The sequence below is a fragment of the Myxocyprinus asiaticus genome, chromosome 15 (genome assembly GCF_019703515.2).
Source record: "Myxocyprinus asiaticus isolate MX2 ecotype Aquarium Trade chromosome 15, UBuf_Myxa_2, whole genome shotgun sequence".
Classification (NCBI taxonomy): domain Eukaryota; kingdom Metazoa; phylum Chordata; class Actinopteri; order Cypriniformes; family Catostomidae; genus Myxocyprinus; species Myxocyprinus asiaticus.
Window position 1 is genome coordinate 34,670,019 of NC_059358.1, and position 17,150 is coordinate 34,687,168.

At 37.9% G+C, this 17,150-nt stretch overlaps 1 protein-coding gene across 1 annotated transcript in view; it reads right to left on the reverse strand.

Moving 5' to 3' along the window:
• Positions 1-17,150, reverse strand: part of LOC127452560 (E3 ubiquitin-protein ligase TRIM71) — a 43,666-nt gene that overhangs the window by 20,153 nt on the left and 6,363 nt on the right. Inside the window, exon 2 of the mRNA XM_051718097.1 lies at positions 659-826. Coding sequence (XP_051574057.1) covers positions 659-826 — 168 coding nt within the window. The remainder of the gene's footprint in view (positions 1-658; positions 827-17,150) is intronic.

Below are 17,150 nucleotides of genomic sequence, written 5' to 3' on the forward strand. Positions count from 1 at the left end.
AAGGTTCCTTTTTGAAGAGTGACGGAGAGATAGAAATGTTTCTTCTGTGCGCAACTAATGATCCGCCCTGCTAGGGCCAACAGGGCACTGAATAGAAGCAGCAACTGAGCACTGGGTCAGCGCCCCACCCTCTACTTCTATTCTCTTTATTCAGTGAGTGGGGGTGAGCATGCACAGTGATGCTAATAGAAAGTCAGCTCAATTCTACACCCTGTGTTTTTTTAAATCCATTTACTTCCACAAAGTGGGAGAGAAAGACTCTCACTCACAGGCACTTCTTCGAAAGTGTGTTTATGCATGCGTACAAAGCGGAACAAAATTATCACCATTTTTAAGAAATTAAATGAGGCAATAATTAACATTTTCATGAATATTGCAGACTAAAGCTTTGTGGCATGCTGTCAATTTTCTGTTACAACAGAACATTTTTACCCTTTGTTCATTAGAACAACATTAACAAAAACCACATGTACATGCAAAAGTAATAAATTGGGGCAATATACAGTACCAAACACAATTCAGAGTAAAATAATAAAGATAGTGGAGGGAAATCTTGATGTACCTAGCAAAACAGTAGAAATAGAGCAAAGAAATCTCTCTTTAAAAAACCAGCAGGTGTGAGAGCTGTGTTTATCAGAGAGAGTTTATGTTAACTAACCTGTACAGCCTGTCTGCCCTGCTGTGTGTCTGCGAGCAGCTGGATGGTCAGAGCTCTGGAGTCCTGCAGTGCTTCCTGCAGATAGGTGAAACTGTGACCTGCATGTCTGCCCACGCTACACTCCCTACAGATTGGCACGGCACAGCTGTCGCAGAAAAAACGCAGTACCTGTGAAAGAAAGTGAAAGAAATAGTGTTAATAAACTGATTTGCAATGCATTTTATATGTGTGGTCGACTAAATATCAACTTGATTGAAACATTTCTAATCAGATTAGAGGACTGGAACAAACTAAAGTGCAGTACATTACAGGTTATCTTTTTCTAAATCTGATCTGTGCATGACTAGTGCATAGCACAGATTGTCTATTACCACTCAATAAGACATATACAGTATGCTCTTGGCACATGATTTATTAAAAGCAGTTCACACAAAAGTGCACTGATCTATGATCAGCAAAGAGCAGATAACTTCAACAGAAGAGTGAAGGAGGCAATCACACAAAGAGGATATGCAATCAGTGTTTGTGACAGGTAAAGGCCACATTTACACTAAGATCCCTCTATAATAAAGAGCTCAAATAGTTTCATCCAAAAGCTGAAAAATGTTGCTTTCAGAGACTTTATATGGAATTAGGATGAAAATAAGGTGCATTTCCAACTGTTCCGAGACCAATGCAGACAGAGGTTAAGTCATTCACTAAACAGGGAGCATGGGTTCTATAGCTTTCTATGCAGCTAAGTGCATTCACTCCTAAAAATCCAACCAAAAGTTCCATTTCAGGCTGCAGATGACATTTGGTAGAGATCGAACTATGTAATTGGTACATAGATTCAAAATGTATAATGCTTAATTTTATTTTAACAATGACTGGATAATTCTAGCTATTACTTTTAATCAGAATTATTCAGCTTCACAGAAAATCAGCTGTAATGTCTGTAACATCTCAAATAACCAACACTCCTGGAAACAAACAATTTGATGATAAAAAAAAAAAAAATCTGACTTTCTATAGCTTAATCTGGAATCTTTAAAATGACTTGCAAAAAAGGAAATGATCACCCCGAGAACGCAAAGCTAGTTTTGCTTTGGGTTTCCTGTGTTCTGACAGTCCGCTGATGGATTGCTTGAAGTCTATTGTTCAGTCACTCATTTGACCCATTTAGGTGTCATAGCACTATTGTTTTAAATTCATTTTGATGTACTGTTAAACAGGACATGTCCATCAATCAAAAGACTAAAAAAAAAAAAAAGCTTTAACTACAAAAAAAGTTCGAGACTAATGCATTAATAAAGCAGAAGCTGATCGGACACACGGAGGATAATATTTCCTTGAGATTACCAACTAAAAGCTAAAACCGTGTAACAGGCTTACGTCCATTTTACCCAAACAAATTCTCCATCATCCTCAGAGCTCAGTGTCAGGTACAGTATTCCCTTTCAAACCCTACAAGGCTGCTTTCTCACAACTTAATGGCTTCACCAAAGACCAGATCAAACGCTAATTATATCTTGCTCAGCCATACTGTGGCAGCAGCTGCATGTAAATCTATAGTTGTGATTCCACTCGAGTTACCTACTCGTAAAAGCGGGTCCCCTCTCTGTGGACCAGATGTTACAACTACAGTAGTGTGTACCGAGGTCTCGTGGACGCACGACCCAGGAAACAGCTTTCTGGAGTGGAGGGAATTAGCATAAACCACTACAGATGAGGTCGTGGTGGGGAAAAAAACAAGACGACAGACTTAACATTGAGTTACCACCCAGCATTCATTACGTAGTGTAGCACTGGACACGTTCAAGTCTCTTCAGTCATAGACGCATTCCACTACATGATTCTTAGCACTTGAGTAAACACCATTTTCCTGGATCATACACGCAGTGACACAGAGGAAGAGAGGCACACTTACTGCAGACTGATGTATGATTAAATGATTAAACGAAATCTCGAAGGTTTGGCTTCATGAGAAATTAAGGCTTATGGGTTTAATCAGAGCATTAGAATAACGTGTGAAAGTTAAGAATTCAGGACAGAACATTTTTACTATTGCATAATAAAATGTTATATAAAATATATATAAAAATTGTTTAAAAAAAATATATGTTCAAAAAACAACAGTGTAAATGTAATCAATAGCTGTATTGCATTGTCAGTGCTGTCTTGTTCAGTACACAACAATATCATATTAGCCGGATAGCTAGCTAGCGTCTACCGAGCCTCATTGCCGGTTTCCACAACAGCAGGGCTATGTAGCCGCTAGCCAGCTAATTCTTCCTAATCGGCTGATTTCATGTAATTCAATTTGCTAGTTGTATATAACTTTGCCAAACTGCTTGCCCTTTTAGCTACACGTACCTGATCCGATCGTCTAGATGTAGAACATCGGCTAAATATTGAAAATTATTCAAAAGTTTATCAATATTAGGGGAATTAATTTTTCTGATATCAATATCGTTTTATTGCCCATCCCTAGTTAGTACTTAAGTGCACAGTGTTTTTTTTGTTATTTTTCTGAGCCCAGAGTTTCTCTCTCATCATATTCAATTCAGCTAAAGCTATTTATTTTGCTTTGGCGTTCTAGATTCTGTAGCAGGAAACACAGAGTATGTTGGTACAGTGTTCAGTCTGCATTGGTACTAGAATGCAGACATTCATGACACTCATGGAACTGAATGTCAAAATTATTTTTATGTCGACAGTGCATATACTCTGTTGTTGTACACTGCACTCAGTCGTACACTGTCGATTCCCAAATCTAGCCATAACACCAGTAAAAGCTTTTAACTGTGAACACATATTTCCCAGTCACAGTCCAACATTGCGGTTTCTCATCTCTGGGAACTGTGTGGATCCTGTTAGTGAGAACATTTCCTGGTGTATATCCAAACACTATTACCATGATGTACTTGTTTTATCACTTCTATGCATGCGGAGCTGCATGCGAGCATGAGTTGAAGTCCATCAAATGTAAGTTTTGCATCTTTATTTTACAAACAATCTGAGCCTTACTGGCCCAGGTATAGTGGAAAACAGCGTGAGGGAATAGGATTTTCTCTCTGGCCTTGTGGCTAATGCATTTTTCCTTTAGCATTTATATACAGGTTTCCATTTACTTTCCTGTTGGCTGCTTCTCTGCACGCCAAAGCCATTGCTGTGATGGCTGGTATAAACCTTTGACAAAGTGCCCGTTTCTTTTCCTGCCTGTGCATTTGCTTGTATTATCTCACACACACCATCTTCTATGCTGGCCTCTCAACTTTCATTCACTCTTTCCTTCTCCCCCTCCCCCATCTTCCCTCTCAAAGTAGGATCGGGGCCTATTGTTGTGCCTGTGGCGTCCACCGGTCTTTCATTAAAGCAGGTGTGGAAAGATAAGAGTTTCCCACTCAGAGGTAAAGAAGAGTTAGAACTACTTTATTTTTCAGCCACAAACAGAAAGTGTGCTGCTAAATTTAGGCTATGGTGATTACTGCCACTTAATTATTCCACTTCCAGTTTTTTTTTTTTTTTTCAGCCAACACGTGATAAAAAAAAAATAAAATAAAAAAGAATATGGCAGACTTGAATGTAGGGTAAAATGGTTCAAAATCAGGGTTGGGATAGGTAAATCGATACGGTGTAAGATTGTAATAAAGTTTAAACTGTTGTTTTAGCACAGCGGTTGATTGACAGGTGAGTAGGCGGAGCTTTGCTGATGTTCGAGCAGATTGAGAATTTACACCCAAAGTATTTTTATGCATATCCTAGCGTATGCGTACAGGACGAGTAACGATTTGTCATCAGCAGAGTGCTTGAGCATTGTACGCGTGCAGGTTTATTTTTTTAACCACGCGTACTCTGTGCACATAGTCTGTGCATGCCTCTGGAATTAGTTAACTAATCAGTGGGTCCACAAGGCGGCAACACTCACCATTGGGCCATTGCTTTCACAAAATGTTGGTGGACAACAAGACAAGGAGGAAACAACAACAGTGTATTGCACTGTGCACCGAACAGAATGCTTATTCACTGTAAAGCAGGCAGCATACAGACTATATATTTAAATTACAGCCTTTTGTGGCTTCACTCAGTTTTCCGCCAAAATTAAAGCTCCATTTAAATGGAAAAATAAATAAATTAAATAAAATGACAAATTTAATACTACTGAATCATTATGAAAAATTAAAATGTAATAATGAAAATAAATCAACTATAATTATATTACATTTAAGCAATATCTGTGATGCTCTGTGAATTTATTTGACAAAAATAACTCAAATGTTTTGTTTTGGATTGTGCTGAGGATCTGATAAAAGTACATTTGATAAAATAATGCAATGTATAGTCGAAAATGAATTGTTCCATTTACCTTTAATTATAGTTTTTAATTTGAAGTTTTATTGAATGTATTCATCTAGACACCCTTTTGATAAAACTGAATTAACCTTTCAAATACAGATTGCAGAAAAAGACAGAAAACACAGAATTTGTGAACAAAAAAAAACCAAAGTCAAAAGTGTTCCTTAATCGCAAATATGCTTGAAAGCAACAAAGTCCAATTTTCCCTAAGTTCGAAATTTGCCATATTTTTCTAGATAAAAACATTTAATAGTAGTCAAAAAGGTATTAAATGCATTTATCTTGAACAAGAGCACCTATAGGTTGAAAGTTAGGGTAAATGGCAAAACTTTGTTTGCAGAGCACAGTAACACACTAATTTAAGCACTGTGAAGTATCCGTCAGGCAAACTTAAAACTGCCCTCTGCTTCCTAATCTATTTTCTGGGAAGTCACACATCCCTTTGAGGTTCTCTCTTCCCAAAACACACATGGACAAAATTTTCTCCATCTTGAAGTCTCTGTCTCTCTCCACTAGCACATTGCTCTGTATCCTTCTACCCGCTGTGGGAGGTGTCTGCTCATTCGAATGACCTAATTGGCAATTGATGAGAGGCAAAACAAAATCAGCTGGGCCCCTGGATTCCTGAGTGCAAGTGTGTGTGTGTGTGTGTGTGTGTGTGTGTGTGTGTGTGTGTGTGTGTGAGAGAGAGAGAGAGTTATTGTGAACCGTGAATGAGTTTGAACAGACACGCTGTCCATGCGGCTGAGGTTTTTTGTGGTTTCGCTGAATGCAGAGATGTGTTTCCTTTGCACCTTTAATTGCCTGCCTCTGAGCGACCAGTAAAGCACTTTATATATGTCACTAAACTCCACAGGGTCCAAAAGAAATTTTTGGAACAAACACTGAACATTGTGCCATCTATGAAAAAGTTATGACTTTAGCATAGTTGTAGCATAAATTTTTATAAAGTTAAAACTTGCACACATCTAAATTTGTTAAAACGTAACCCCACATTTAAACTACATCACACAATCATCCGGTCAGGAATAACTGCTGGACTATAACTGCATTCCGCCTGGATTATATCAAGAACTCAAGATTTATTGACCCTGATTAACACTTAAAGGGTTAGTTCATCCAAAAAAGAAAATTCTCTGATGATTTACTTACCTTTAAGCCATCCCAGAAGTGTATGAATTTCCTTCTTCAGCAGAACCGTTGTGAAGATTTTTATAAGCAGATTTCAGATCAGTTTGTCCATACAATGCATGTAAACGGGTGCCATCAGGCTGCTGGCTGTTTGACAGTCCAAAAGGCATATTTAGGCAGCATACAAGTAATCCGCACGACTCCAATCAATAATGTCTTCTGAAGCAAACCGATAGGTTGGTGTAAGAAACAAATTGATAAACATTTTTTAACTTTAAATCGTTGCTTCCGCCCAGAGTTGTATTGCTGTTCGAAATGAACTAACTCTTGTGTGATGTTCGTTCCTCTGTTGTATACAAAGAGTGCGCTTCCGACTTCTCACGTGAACGTGCCATTGCGCTTACATCACGTGACTGTAACGTGATGCATTGTCTGCTGGCAGGAGGCGATTTTTAAAAGTTAAAAGTTTTAATTATCAGTTTATTTTTTATTTTTGTATGCTGCCTAATTGTGACTATTGGACCATCAAACTGAAGAAGGAAATTTATACACATCTGGGATGGCTTAAAGGTAAGTAAATCATGAAAGGATTTTCATTTTTTGGTGAACTAACCCTTTAAAACACCACAACAAAAAGCATCTTGCTGCTCAGAGGGTCCAAACAGAATTTGTGGGTTCTCTGACCTCCTGTCTTATGACGATCGGCGTTTGCGCTGCAGTGTGGCAAAAATCCACCTAGGACTATCACAAAACATGGTCTCCATACCACAGCGGCTTCTCTGATGAGCTGCCAGAGGTTTCTTATATACAATTATATAAGCACTTCCATGTGGCATGGCTGTGTGTATGTTTTCTATGGAAGGGGTGAGAGGAAACTCCACCTGCCGTTTACCCCCCCCCAAAGCCCATGCAAACACACACACAGACTTGTATGCTCCACATACATGTGTAGAAATATAAGAGGTGACAGTTGAATAGTTCTGATGGTGAAGTCAGACTTGGTAAGAGGTTGAATTGCCTGCATTTGAATGCACCACTGCCACATGTTGCTGTATTTCAGGATGGCAAAGGTGACATCCCCAGCTACTTTATTACAGCCTAAAATCAGCTTATATTGTAGAACAATGGGAGAACAACATGTAGACCTCCTCTAAAAAAACCTCCATCCTGCAGGACTGCACAGCAAACAGTGACAGCAGACTACATAACTATAGCATATTCCCAACTATGTGGTAACATTGCAAATGAAAGGCAACATGACAGCATTTGCAAGATATTTAACTGGCATAATGTGACACACTCATGTGGAAAACAGAATATTTCGCTCAAAATATTGTAGAACTGACATGGTTTTATCCAGCCGGATTTGATTAGATCATGTATCTTAAAATCATAAGCCCTTGAGCTTGAATGGGTAGTCCATCAATGTAAAATCGCACAAATGTCACAGGCAAGGAAGTGTTTTTTCTTATTGTGATGTTTAATAGCAGTTGAGCTGGTGTAGAGCATCACAAGAAAGCCTTTCAGACGAGTCAAACACCTTATGTAGGAATAAATCTGAAACGGAGTATACTTTTAAGGTCACCCTCTGGAGTTTACTTGTAAACTAGCAAGTTGTATTTACATTCATTCTTGAGGTCTAACAAACATGTAGGATGTCTTTCTACCTCATTAATGGTATGAAATGTGTATTTTGATAAATACTGATATCGAATGATATGGAAAAAAAGTGTGATAGCATTTTTGGCCAAATGTCCCAGCCCTAGGTCAAAGCATATTTTGGTTTTCCGCATTCTGCACACTCGTACACAGTGCAAATGATGCAAATTTCCATTGAATTTCTTTCCTTTTTTAATGCCATGCCAGCTTCTATGGCTATATTCATGGTGAAAGCCAGATTAGTTATTCAAGAGTAAAACTAAAAAAGGTGGTTAAGATGGATAGTGGGCTCTGACAGGATGGGCACTTTGGTGAATTTTCTCCAGATCGTACAAATTGGTGTGTGAGCCTTGCGTGTCCTATCCAGCATCGAATGTAAGTGACTTGATCCCAACGATTATTAAAAGGGAATACGTGTCTTGTCCCAGCAACAGGATTTATTTCCCGTAATTTGTTGGTTAAACATTGATCCCATTATGACTGCCATTTGTTTTTTAGTGTATACGTTTAATGATGGTTTTAGGTCTGTGAATGGAAGAGCATTTTACTGGTTCTGGGGATAATGCTTCTTTGGCAGCTCTATCTGCTTGTTCATTTCCAGAGATTCCTGAGTGGCCAGGTACCCAGCAGAAAATAATACTAAAATTCTTTGATTCCAGAGATGACTGTTTAAAATCTTCACAATTGTTGGGTGATCAGTTCTTATAGACTCCAATGCTTCCAGACATGATTTAGAGTTATCATTAAAAAGGATTTCTGTGGAACAGTCTCAATGAACTTCAGTGCTAGTAATGAAGCATTTGCCTCTGCAGTAAAAACTGAACTTTGGTCAGGGATGTGGATGCCTTGACACAGTTGACTTGTTGCAAAGGCTGCTGCCATTTGATTTTCAGATTTGGATCCATCTGTGTATACTGGGATATGTTGTGGGAACACAGCTCTTATATCCAAGAATTGTTGGTAAAATTCATTCAGATGAGTTTTTGATTTTTGGTTTCTTGTTAAATCCAGATGGATTTTGGGCTTTTTGAGATCCCATGGGAGGATTTAGCAAAAAAGTGTCTACTCCAGAATGTTTAGATCCACTTTCAGATTCTCCAGATGGGTTTTTACACGTAGGCCAAATGGACGAATGTGACTTGGTTTTCTTTCATATAGTAATGAATTTTGAATTGAAAAAACTGCTGGATAGGCTGGATTTGCATTATTTGTTTTCAGTTTGATTGCATATTGTAGGGTCAGCTTTAGGCGTCTGATTTCCAAGGAAGGTTCATTGGCTTCCACATATAAACTTTGAATTGGTGATGTTCTGTATGCTCCTAAGGCCAGTCAAATACCTTGGTGGTGAACAGTATCTAGAAGTCGTATATATGATCTCCTGGCTGATCCATAAATGATGCTTCCATAGTCCAGCTTTGAGCACATCAAGGTTCTGTACAGATTCATAAGAGTTTAACTGTCTGCTCCCCATTTGGTTTTGGATAAAACCTTTAAAACGTTCATAGCTTTAAAACATTTAATTTCTGTTGACTAAAGTTTATCACAAAGCAATCAGAGTTTGTATTTGTCGAATCATTGTTTTGCAATGTTTTCAAACCTGTGCTTGAGCATAACATCATCCGTTATGGCACTGGCCAGAGTGGAAGAAATGCAATTAAAGCATTTATATTAGGGCTGAAACTATTAGTCGACATTATCGACAACGTCGATTTTAAAAATTGTCTACAAAAATTTTAATTGACGAATAGTCATTTGATCTCATTTAACGTAACATGTGATCACATTAAACTCTAATTATGATGCGTGAGAGCAGCACTGCAGTTCACGCCTGAATGAGGAGAGGAAGATCACAGTCCAGATGCACTCTAAACTTTCACAGCTTCAGGTGATGTAGATCGCAAAGTATAAGAGAATTATAATTCGAAAATACAAAATAAGTCAATACTGAAGCACTCTCTTTGTGGAACATTAAAAATTTCAAATAATATGGCAGCAGATTATTACAAACTCCAAAACTGGCATTTCTCTGTGCGGTCAGCGCCTCTTCTATGAGTTGCGTGAATGTCCCGATCTAAGGGGGAGAGATTGAAACTGGCCCCGGCTGATGCACAATCTGTCGCGGGTACACTCGTCCCCGAGCACGCGCGCTCAATGCAGCTAGATTATAACATGATAGCTCGCAACTTATTGAATCATAATACGTGTCAATGCGCATTTCTTAGCGTGAAGAAAATTGGCAATACGCGCCTTTATTAATAAGAGAGAGTTTGACCACCCCTGGAGTCGTGAGTTTGAATCCAGGGCGTGCTGAGTGACTCCAGCCAGGTCTCATAAGCAACCAAATTGGCCCGGTTGCTAGGGAGGGTACAGTCACATGGGGTAACCTCCTCACGGTTGCTATAATGTGGTTCTCACTCTCGGTGGGGCGCGTGGTGATTTGTGCGTGGATGCCGCGGTGAATAGCGTGAAGCCTCCACATGTGCCAATTCTCTATTTATCCACAGTAACGTGCTCAACAAGCCATGTGATAAAATACGCAGATTGACGGTCTCAGACGCAGAGGAAACTGAGATTCATCCTCCGCCACCTGGATTGAGGTGAGTCACTATGCCACCATGAGGACTTCGTGCATTGGGAATTCCAAATAAGGGAGGGAAAAAAAAAAAATTAGAGTTTGTTATTAAAGATGGATTGAAATGAACAAAGGTGAGAGAGGGAAGTCTTCGCCCCATTATACACAGCAACAAAATACACTTATAATTTTATTTTGGTTTTGGCTTGTTTTCCAATATAAATATCTAAAACTTCTTTAAAACAACGTACATTTTCTTTAGCAACTATACTGCACAAGAAATATTCGCAGAACAAATATTTTAAAATATCTAAAAATCCTTAAAAAAAACAAAAAAATGCTTTCACCTGAAAAGCAGCATATACAATATTCAGATTTGCTTTTAGAGGATAGATATATGTTGTCTTTACTGCACTCGCAGAAGTATAACCAACTGAAAATATACACATATACAAAATATACTTATATTTAAGATACATTCTCTTAAAGCAAGTCTAAATATCTTATATGTTGATTCTCAAGTAAATGCATCTTGTTTCAAGGATTTATAGACAATTTTAAAATGGAAAACAAGACAAAAACACTTAATAACAATAGGTTTTTTTGCCGTGAATTTCTTATTTTTTTCCCTTTAATACAGTGAATGTCATTTAGAGGTGTTTTTAAAAGATGATTGTCCTCTATTGTTAGTAAGCACGTTTAATACAACCTTAAAGGGGTCATGAACTGCCTTTTTTTTTTTTTTACTGTTCTCTGAGGTCCACTTATAATGTTATCAAGATTTTTATATCAAAAAACATAATTTAGAAGTAATAGGCTATTTTCTGTCCTGTTTTGACCCCCCTCATCGTAACACACTGTTTGAATAGGCATGGCGGATTGTAGATTCGGAAGTAACCGCCCACTGGTATGATTGGCTAACAGTTTTGCATATTTAAAAAACCTTTGCGTCTATGATTAGGTCCCAAAGTTCCAAATGACAGCTGTGTGCCCACCGATGTAAACTTCTGCATGTATGTTTGACAGCCTACATCCTTCATAGATGGGTGCTGCTGTGATTTAGGTTAAAAACGCATAAATACTCAATACATATCAAATGATCTGTAATAACAGACAAAGCAATAGTGACCACGTAATAAAAACAGTTACTCAAACTTGTGTGGTGCGACATTACTGTCGGATCCAATATAGTCGGCACAGCATCGTCTTTTAGTTTCAATCTTTCTGAAAATCCTGCGTCGAATTGTGCCTTTTTTGTAAACGAATCCGCGGTAAAATGAAGTGAACAAAGGACCAAGTTCTTACTGACATTTAACTTAATTAAAAATAAAGTTCATCCACTCTTTCCTAATGTTGTGATCAGAAGGAAGGCAATGCAAAGACTGTTTTTCCACAACTTAGCAATGCACAGCGTCTTGTTGTCTTCAGAGCCATCTTTATCGTTTGGTTTCTGAATAGACCTGCATTTGCCTCTCTCGTTATTTACCTACTACATGCGTGAATCGGTGGGCAGGGCTAAACAGGCAGTGATGTAGAAACAGGCGTTGATCTTCTGCGGAGGCGTTGTTTAGCCACACTATTATGTAATAAAGTGGCACATTCCACATCCTGTCGTTTTGGCAGATTGGCTTCAATAGCAGTTTTTAGACTAACGAGAAAGTTTTGAGTTCTGAAACTTACAGGATGTTTTTATAGTACAATGATCTCTTATATGTCAAACGATCAAGGGAATTTCTCAGTTCATGACCCCTTTAAGTCAGGGCACAAGCTGCATAATCGGTTAAGAGCTAATGATTAATCATTGCAATAATCGGCAAATAGTCGACTAATCGTTCTAATAATCATTATATTAATCGATTATCAAAATAATCATTAGTTGCAACCCTAGTTTACATGCCTGTAAAGCAATTAAAATAGGAGTTCTCCACATATCTTACTGTGATCATCATTACTCTGATTATTAGCATAATTGCATATATAATTGCAGTATTATGATTATATGAACTACAGTTTCATCACAGTATTGCATTGATCACATTATAATTACATTATGGGGGTGCATGTAAATGTAGCCATTGATGGAGGGACCCAAGCCAAATCTATGGACCAGAACATCATGCAAACTTGATATTCTTTTGACTTGGGCCAGTAAGCAACCACCTAAGCCACTCTAGCAACCGCATAACTCCCTGGCAAGCATCAACAACATTCGCATTTTTTTGTCGAATTCTGCACATGACAATTTTTAAATCTAGTCTTGGTTTGTTAGCAAAAATAAAATTAAAAAAAAATCTGAGTCTAAGAAAGTAATTACATATTGATGGGTGGTTACAAAAGTCAATTTTGATTCAATATTGTCTGTAATCTCTACACAAAATAAATATTTCCCTATTTTTCTCTCTCGTGAAATTTTTGCGATTTACATTGGACTACCCATGACACCACAAGGTGTGTTTGTGTCCTCCATTTTATATGTGACAAATGGCTTCCTACATAATTATGTTAATAAACATCTCGCTGTCTGAGCCCTGAAACAAAACAACCAAAGTCTAGACGGAGGAGTGGGATGTCTGGCAAAACTTGCCATGGAGTGTTTGGACTGGTGGAATTACTAAAAGTTTCCATTGTGAGCCCTTCTGAGTGCACTCCCTTTCTCCATCTTGAGTCCTGACTGAGTACATCTGTCTTTCTTCCTCTAACAGCATTAAATGTTCAGACATATGTTTCTCTCATGGCGTCCTGCTTTACAGCTGCAGGCAGAGCCTCTGGCCAGACACTTTTAAAAAACTTTCAAGAAGGGCTTGGGGGAGGATGGAGTCTAGTGAGCTATGTTAAAACCATGTTTAAAGCCCTTTCTGTAAAATACTTTCTTTAAAAAACTGTATGTGGGTACAAATGGGATTGTGTTTGACCACATATGGGAAAATATTTAGAGGGAGTCTTATAGATGGCTAGGCTTTGTATCAGTGAGGGATCTGCTTTATAATGTGCTGACGAGTTCACATTCCTCCTCAACATCGCCTCCATTGGAGGAAAACCCTCTGGGCAAACTCCTCTTAACCCCTGAAAGACTCTCCTCCTCCAGATGGCTTGCGTCTTGGTTCCTGAGAGTTCAGTTTGTGTTAAGTGTGGCCCACCAGATTCTATATCAAAGCTTTGAGATGAGTGCACATGAAAATGGTTAAAAACAAAGAGTCGCAGGGTAATGGAGTTACAGAGACAGGGTTGTAAAACGCATGCTGAACAGCTCTTCTGGCCAGCATTCATTAAATACCCCCTGCTAAAGCCAGATACGTGCCATGAAAGTTCTGAGCGACCAAAAGCACATTTTTGGTGGAGGACCATTAAGACAACTGTCAGTGCTAATAAATTTTTTTTGCTTATCTAGCCCTGTTGCAACTGTGATATTTGAGAAGCACGATCATTGACCAGTCCAATCACATATTGCCATTTAAATAAGGTGAGCAAAAAAACAAATGAATTGCACATTTTAAACACTTAAAATGTTAAAATACTTAACATAAAGCCTAAAGTATTACATAAAGTACTTACATAAAGTATTTTAATATTTAGAAGATTATATTCATGTCATTCTGCCCTGTGTACTATCTATTTACAGATCCTTGAAAGGAAATGATACATTTATGTTTGCAAGTGCGAATTAGTGCTAGAAATTAACTTTTCAGTTAAGGCCCCTGGAATTAATTTTTGTGGGCCTTTCTAACCATTAAAAAGTTTTGTTTTTTTTTTCTTCTAAAAACATAAGATATGGTTTCTCATCCTTTTATCTCAAATTCTTTAGTTTAATCAATTCATCAAAATAAAATCTGAATCATTAGATTTATTACCTCCTCCCAATAAAATTAAATCAACATCAACTCATATGCGATATGCAAATCTAAGCCTAGAATAGAATAACAAAAACTAGCCTATACCAGGACTGAGCATTTTGTCCCTATCTTTTACATTTTGGGGGGTATTTTTGTCACTTCTGGTGGCATTTTTGCCTCAAGCCCCCTTTAATTTCTGACCCTGGTGTGGATAAATGACTTTGGGGTCAGTCCATCTCAAGTGGTCCAATACAGGTTGCTTTACCATTTTTAATTTTCCTTTGTTTATTTTGTTTTTTGTTTTGTTTTTTTATTACCTCTATGTATTGGTATTGCAAAACCACCTGTTTTTTTTTTTGTTTTTTTTTTATTTTACTTGGTTTAACCACGATAACCATCTTTGTGTAATGGCACACGACAAATTTGGGTTATACAGCGATTTACGGAAACCTCAATATCTGCATGTACACTATACTTGGCTAGGTATATTCGCATTGCATTGGATGAAGCTAAAAACCTGTGATACTTTCCTAAAAATCTTAAATCCTGTTCTGATGAAGAAAGGTTATATATATCTTGGATGGCCTAAGGGTGAGTAAATTATCAGCAAATTTTCCTTTTTTGGTGAACTATTCCTTTAAGCCACTATAAATGACATTGGCAAAAACAACTGTTGATAGCAATTATTTGTATACCAAACACTTAGCAACCAAAAATTTCTAACATGATCACACAAGAAGTCAGCATGTTGTTTCCGAGTTACAGTACACTAGGATCGGCTACATTATGCAGAATCACTGACAAGTGGCATCTCCTATCAGAAATTTTTGCATTGGCTACAGTGGGTTTAAGTGTGTTGCATCAGCAGGGTGGTAGGGTTCGAATCCTGCGCTGAAACCAGGAAGTAATCACGTTGCAATAATCAGTGACGAGCGCAATTTGGAGGTTGTATTTTTTCCCCTTACATTACATTCCTACTCCATTGATAGTTAGGTTCTGGTTGGGGGTTAGTTTATAAAATATGCATTCCTCTTCACTGTATTACAGTCTGCACAGCTGAAAACAACTTGCTTCACAACTTGCTTTTGGCACCCCTCCATGGACATTACATCCGGAAATTTGAGCTTGCACATGCCCATATGCCCAAAAACACTGGCCACTGGGAGAAGTGTTTCGTTACCTAAAGAAGTCAACCTACTGTTTCCTATTTCACTGTGAGATCCATCTGAAATTTCATATTGGTGACAGCTCTAACCTTACCGCTAAATGACACACACTTAATGTGATCTAGATTAGCCTGACAAAACACTGATCTCGAATAAGACAAAGCGTTGATGTTGGGTATTTGCAATACTAATTTCCAATTATTGGCTGTAGTCTTTCCAAAGAAAAGTGCTTTACATTTGCACACTGCTCCATGAACATCAAAGCTGATTTCCTGCTCTAGTTAATGTCCCTTTGCAAGGTTCAGATACTATTCTAGGAAGGATGTTCTCAGTTACATGTTTCAGGTTAACTGTTATAAAAAATAAAATAAAAAAACCTGTTAGTTCTGTCTAGGAGACATGTTAGTTTTACAAAAATGTCTACATTTTAAATCAAATATTGTGTGTTATAGATCTGCTTTCAGCATGGGCCAAATAAAAGGCTTATCATACTTGATTTGCCATCAGTCACTCAGTACACAATAACTCAGTGTTGGGAACTGAACTGAAAGCAAAAGAAACCTGCATTGGTGTCACAAAAAAGATGGATAGCTCACATGAGAGAGCAGAGCAGAAGGTTGGTTTCTATGGTATTTCACTGACCTAACTAATCCCACATAGAATCTATTCTGGCTGATTGAGATGACCACTAATCCATTCCAAGACAAGAGAAGACAACAACCTTTTAGATATTATGCTTTCACTTGTCACTACCCAACAGAAGGCAGTCATAAAATAGTGCTAAATGGATTAATCGGCCGATAGTTTTGAGATTATCGGCATCAACCAAGATTAATAGAAGAGATCCATCCGGCAATAGTGTCCGTTCCAAAATCTATTGAGAGTCAATTGGATTGTGAATTTTGAGTAAATTTTGTCAAATTGTAATATGCTTGTTTCGGCATTATATCGGCTCTCGGCCACCTCACTCTCTAGATATCAGTATCTGCCTTAAAAGCCGATATCGCTCAATCACTATCTGCTTTCAGATATTCAAATATTGTCTACAGAGATAAACCATTAAGAGCCTAATGAAGTGTTTTATAATAATAATACTATTAATAGGGCTGGGCGGTATATCGACTTAAGATATATTGATATATTTTCAAAAGAGATACAGGATGAGACAATACCATTTATATTGATATAGTTTGTTGCGTTACATAACCAGTTTCTTCAGTAAAGCAGTGGCGTGTTCGCATCTCTCCTCTCTCACACTCTCTGCGCAACCCCGCCCCCACTCTCCCTCTGCGTCTGTGCGCAAACCCGGCCCCACTCGCTCACATGTTCTCCTGCAACATGGGAGACACAGTGCCTGTTCACATTGCCAAAGAACACCTGGTTTGTAAAAAGAAAAACAATGGTTCATTTGGAGATGTTTGGATTTAAAAGATCAGATGAGCAGCAAAACAGCTGGCTTGTGAGTGTGCAACACAATTTTTTACTGAATTAAAAAAAATGTTTTGTTTTTTTTCCCTTGTAACTCAGTGTATGTCATTTAGAGGTATTTTTAAAAGATGATTTTGTCCTCTATTGAAACTGGTTATGTATTGTTGAGGCACAAGCTGAATAGTCGGTCAAGAACTAATGATTAATCATTGCAATAGTCGAATAATCGTTAGATTAGTCGATTATCTAAATAATCGTTAGTTGCAGCCCTACTTACAACTGAACATTTATTCCACTTCATAGAAAATGCTGAGATATATTTCGTGTATCGCCATTCAGCCTAAAAATACAGAGATATGATTTTTGGT